The sequence below is a fragment of the Tetrao urogallus genome, assembly GCF_951394365.1.
Source record: "Tetrao urogallus genome assembly, chromosome: Z".
NCBI classification, from domain to species: domain Eukaryota; kingdom Metazoa; phylum Chordata; class Aves; order Galliformes; family Phasianidae; genus Tetrao; species Tetrao urogallus.
Window position 1 is genome coordinate 3,831,385 of NC_136816.1, and position 4,527 is coordinate 3,835,911.

General features: G+C 62.5%; 1 protein-coding gene across 1 annotated transcript; it reads left to right on the top strand.

Moving 5' to 3' along the window:
* Nucleotides 1-1,968: 1,968 nt before the first annotated feature.
* On the top strand, nucleotides 1,969-4,279 carry LOC306957205 (PHD finger protein 7-like; the record flags this gene model as incomplete). The annotated part of the gene is made up of 9 exons (XM_079548596.1): nucleotides 1,969-2,020; nucleotides 2,225-2,316; nucleotides 2,404-2,505; nucleotides 2,764-2,888; nucleotides 3,067-3,229; nucleotides 3,340-3,446; nucleotides 3,657-3,770; nucleotides 3,909-4,034; nucleotides 4,195-4,279. The coding sequence occupies 9 exons, from the start codon at nucleotides 1,969-1,971 to the stop codon at nucleotides 4,277-4,279; spliced, it is 966 nt and encodes a 321-aa protein (XP_079404722.1).
* Between the last annotated feature and the right edge of the window lie 248 nt (nucleotides 4,280-4,527).

Sequence of the window (4,527 nt, forward strand, 5' to 3'; positions counted from 1 at the left end):
AGTCCATCTGTGTCCCCAGCAAGCTTTGAGACACAGACGTTAACAGAATAATATCTTACAAGCCCCCAGTACAAGAAAGACAGGGAGCTGTTGGACAGGGTCCAGAGGAGGGCCACGAAGATGGTCAGGGGACTGGAGCACGTCCACTACGAAGACAGGCTGAGGGAGCTGGGCTTGTTCAGCCTGGAGACAAGAAGGCTGCGGGGTGACCTCGTTGCAGCCTTTCAGTACCTAAAGGGAGCCTACAAAGAGAAGGGGAATCAACTCTTGGAAAGGGTCGATAACTGCAGGACAAGGGGAAATGGTTTTAAGTTGGATGTCAGGGGGAAATTCTTTACAGAGAGAGTGGTGAGGTACTGGAACAGGCTGCCCAGAGGGGCCGTGGATGCCCCGTCCCTGGAGGCGTTCAAGGCCAGATTGGATGGGGCCCTGGGCAGCATGGTCTAGTATTAAATGTGGAGCTTGTTGGCCCTGCATGTAGCAGGGGGGTTGGAGATTCATGATCCTTGAGGTCCCTCCCAACCCTGTGATTCTGCAATTCTGTGTGATTCTGTGATCTGTGAAGCCTCATGGAGAATAGGAGAGATGCCCGAAGGCTGGAGGATAGCCACCGTCATTCCAATCTTCAAAAAGGTCAGGAGGGAGGAGTCAGGAAACGATAGGCCAATCAGGCTCACATCCATCGCTGGGAAAGTGTTGGAGCACCTCACTCTGGATATCGTCTCAAAGCAGGAGGGGAAAAAGAAGGGTTATCCGGAGTAGTAAACTTGGATTTACTACAAAAAGATCATGCCTGTCTGCTACCGTGGTAGCCTTGTGGGGGGTGTCAAGACTGGCTGGATAGCTGCCTTAGTAATCCGGCTTAATGCTGGATCTGACAGGCGTTTTGAATCGCAGGATCCTGGGATGGCTTGGGTTGGAAGGGACACTAAAGTCTATCAAGTTTCAGACTCCTGCAGTGTGTTGGTTGCCACCCACTAGATCGGGCTGCCTGGAGCCCTATCCAGCAGTGAGACCTTGAGCAACTCCACAGAGGGCGGAGATCCACATCTCCACCATCTAAGCGTGGCGGCTCTCCCATCAGCGTTGGCCTGACTTTCACGCAGAAGCTGACTTGCATGGTCAGGCTGCAGGAGCAGGGATGCTCCAGTGGGACTCCAGGACTGCAGCCCTGGGCAAGGCACAGCTCCTCTCCTGTCTCTGGCACGGTGACCATTGCCAGCAGGCCAAAGCAAGCACACTTCAGAAGATTTCCTGACTCATTTCATACGCAGGCTGGAAGGGAACTGTGCCCGGCCCGTGCCACTTTGCCTCTGGGAACTGTATGAGGCCTGAAGCTTTGATGTGTGAAGGCTTGGACACGAAAGGATCGTACAGCCCACCCAGCCCCAGGTGCCTGCCGCGGGACCTCTGCCACCCAGCAGGTCAGCTTCGAAGAGGGCCCTGTGCAACAAGGCCTGGAGCGCCTGCACCCACAGCTTCTCTGCGCAGCTGCGCCAGGGCCTCACCGCCCTCCGAGTGAGGAATTCCCCCTCGCAGGTCACCAGACCTCCTCTTTTCTCAGGTCAACACCTTGTCCCGTCACCAGCAGGCCGTGCAAAGTCGGCCAGCACACAGCACACACACACGCGAGAAATGCCGGCTGTGCAGTTGACCCGCAGCCCTTTATTAGACTCCGTGCTGCGACGTCCCAGCACGGGCGCGGTGCAAAAGGCCTGAGGGAGGCCGTCCTTGCCCCCTGCTGCTGGCAGCACCGGGCCCCTCACCCTGCGCTGCCCACAGGAGCCGCCGCCCTGCCGCGCCCTCAGCCTGGTGGTGAGGTGGTGACCGTGATGTCACAGTGGTGGCCATTGTGACCCGCGGGGCCGGGAGCAGAGCAAAGGCTGCCGGCCGGGGCCCTGCTCACTTCGGCCTGGTGAGGCGTGGAGAGAGGACGGACTTCCTTGACTCTCTTGTTTCTCACTGTCGATGCCGAACATGGCGGAGAACAAGGAGGAGGCCCCCGACTCCGGGGAGCCAGGTGAAAGCCCCGGCTCGGGCTGCGGCTGCCCGCTGCAGCTGCTGGGCCTGCGATGCCCCCTTCCCCTCCACCCCCTCCAGCCCTGCCCCTCAGGCAGCAGCACGGCAGGCTCGGAGCAGGCCCTGGGGACGGACGGCCCCCAGGAACACCCGGCCCTGCCAGGTGCTCACCGCTGCTCACAGCTGCTCTCTCCTTCCTCTGCAGTGTGTGTGCTGTGCGGCCGCGCACAGGTGAACCCGGACATCTGCGGGCAGACATTTGCCAGCGGTGGGCTCTGTGTCCACGAATTCTGCTTGGTGAGTTCCCTCACGGGCCAGGGCTCCTGCCAGGGATGCTCCTTTCCTTTCCAGCCTCACGAGATCCCGCTCCTTTCTCTCCTGCAGGTCTTTGCCAACGGGCTTCTGGAGTGGAGATGCCCAGGGGGGGAAATTTTTGGCTTCCCCGTTAGCGCCATCCAGCGCACGCTCCAGCTGGCAGGCCAGAAGGTGAGGAGCTGAACGGAACGGGGAGCTTGGTGCCGGCAGAGGCTCGCACCGGCTTCGCCTGGACCCAAGGAAAGCCATCGCGGCCCTTCCAACCGGCTCCGGGACAAAGTCCCACCACAGCAGACGAGCCTCGTCTGCCAGGCAGCTCTGCAGAGCGTGAGGCAGCGGTGCCCACACCCTGCGCCCTGCCCGGAGAAGTGGGGCCGGCCGCCGAGGCCCCGAGCCCACCGCTAACGGGGGCTGCTCTGCTCTTTCCAGAACTGCTTTGTCTGCGGCGAGAGGGGAGCTGCCATCAGCTGCGCGGAGACAGGCTGCGAGCGCAGCTTCCACCTGCCCTGCGCCGAGGACGGGCAATGCGTCACGCAGCACTTTGGGCCGCACAGGTAAGGGCTGCCAGCAGCAGCCAAGCTGCCGTCCCTCGCTGTTGCTCCAGGGAGGAACCCGCAGCGACACCTCCAGCATCCTGCCAGAGCCAGAGCCCAGGCCTGGCGCTCTTTCCTGGTCCTCTGCCCTCCTCACGGCACTTCTCACCATGCCCACCCCTTCTGTCCTCCCGCCCAGGTCCTTCTGCTGGGAGCATCGCCCTCGGCAGGCGGCGGAGGCAGCTCCGTCGCAGAACACCATCTGCGTCATCTGCCTGGAGCCCGTGGGGGACAGCACGTCCTACCACACCATGGTGTGCCCGGTGTGCAAGCAGGCCTGGTTCCACCGGGGCTGCATCAGGGTAGGAGTCCTCCCCTCGCCCCGTGGGCACGGCTGGTGCTCTGCGGCAGCCAGCCCCCCCCGCTCACGCTCACGCTCACGCTCACGCTCACGCTCGTGCTTCTCCTACAGAAACATGCCCTGCACGCCGCCACCATGCGATTCTTCTGCCCCGTCTGCGGAGGAAAAACAAGATTCCGCTCCCAGATGACCACCCTGGGCATCAGAATCCCAGTCAGGTTGGTGTCCTTCTGCCCGGCTCCGCAGACACTCAGGCACAGGTGTTGCTGTGCCTGCCCAGGAACTGCCCCTGGCCCTGGCAGGCCATCCTGCGAGCACTGGTCTCAGCTTCCTGGAGGGGCAGGGAATGAGGATGAGCAGGGATGCCCTGAATCTGCCTTGTGCCTGGGGCACCCGAGACTCACCAGATTCCCCCTCTTCTCCGGCAGACGACCATCTTGGTGGGACGATGCAGCATACCAGCCGCTGCGAGAAAGGCACAGGCGCTGCGACGCCAACCCGTGCATCTACCTAGGAGGCAGGGAGAGGGCACAGGAGAAGGGGTGAGTGACCTCCGCAGTCCTCTGGGGCTCTGCGTGGGATCTCAGCCTTGGAGCAAGGACCGAGCACCGGAGCCATGCCGGCTGCTCCGTGCCCTGGCTCGCTTTGTCCTCACAGCCACAACCCGTTTGCTTCCGCAGGCTCTGGCAGCTGTTCATCTGCAGCTCCTGCGGCTCAGAAGGCACGCACTGGTGCTGCTCCTTCTGGGCCATGGGCAGAAATGGCTGGGAGTGCGACACCTGCGCTGGCAGGAGCACCGGTAAGAGGCAAAGAGCCGCGTGCCGCGGGACTGGGGCCAGGCGAGGCCTGGCAACGGGTGCTCAGGGTGGCCTCGCCACAGTCTCTCTCTGCCCCATGAGGGATGGCAGCCTGTCCTGCCCTGGGGCTGCATGTTCACCCTGCTGAGCTTCCTGTCTCTCCTTACAGCCTCCCGCTCCAGCGCCGAGCTTGCCAGCCCCAGCACTTCGAGCCACGAGGTACCGGCGCCTTCCCCCGTCTTTGCAGGACCTGAAAACATCAGCTCTGGCCCTGCTACGCAGGCAGCTCCCGGCCCATCCTGCAACTCCCAGCTGCCTGAGCTCAGCGTCCAGCCCAGAGTGCCAGAGGCTGAGCAGACCACCACCCGCTCACACCTCTCTGAGGAGCGGGACACATCTCAGCAGCACCAACGACGCGGTGCAGGAAGACGGGCACCAGCTGCAGGCGCTGAGACCTCCTCCGAGAGCCCCAGAAGACGGAGGACCACACGGTCCTCCAGAA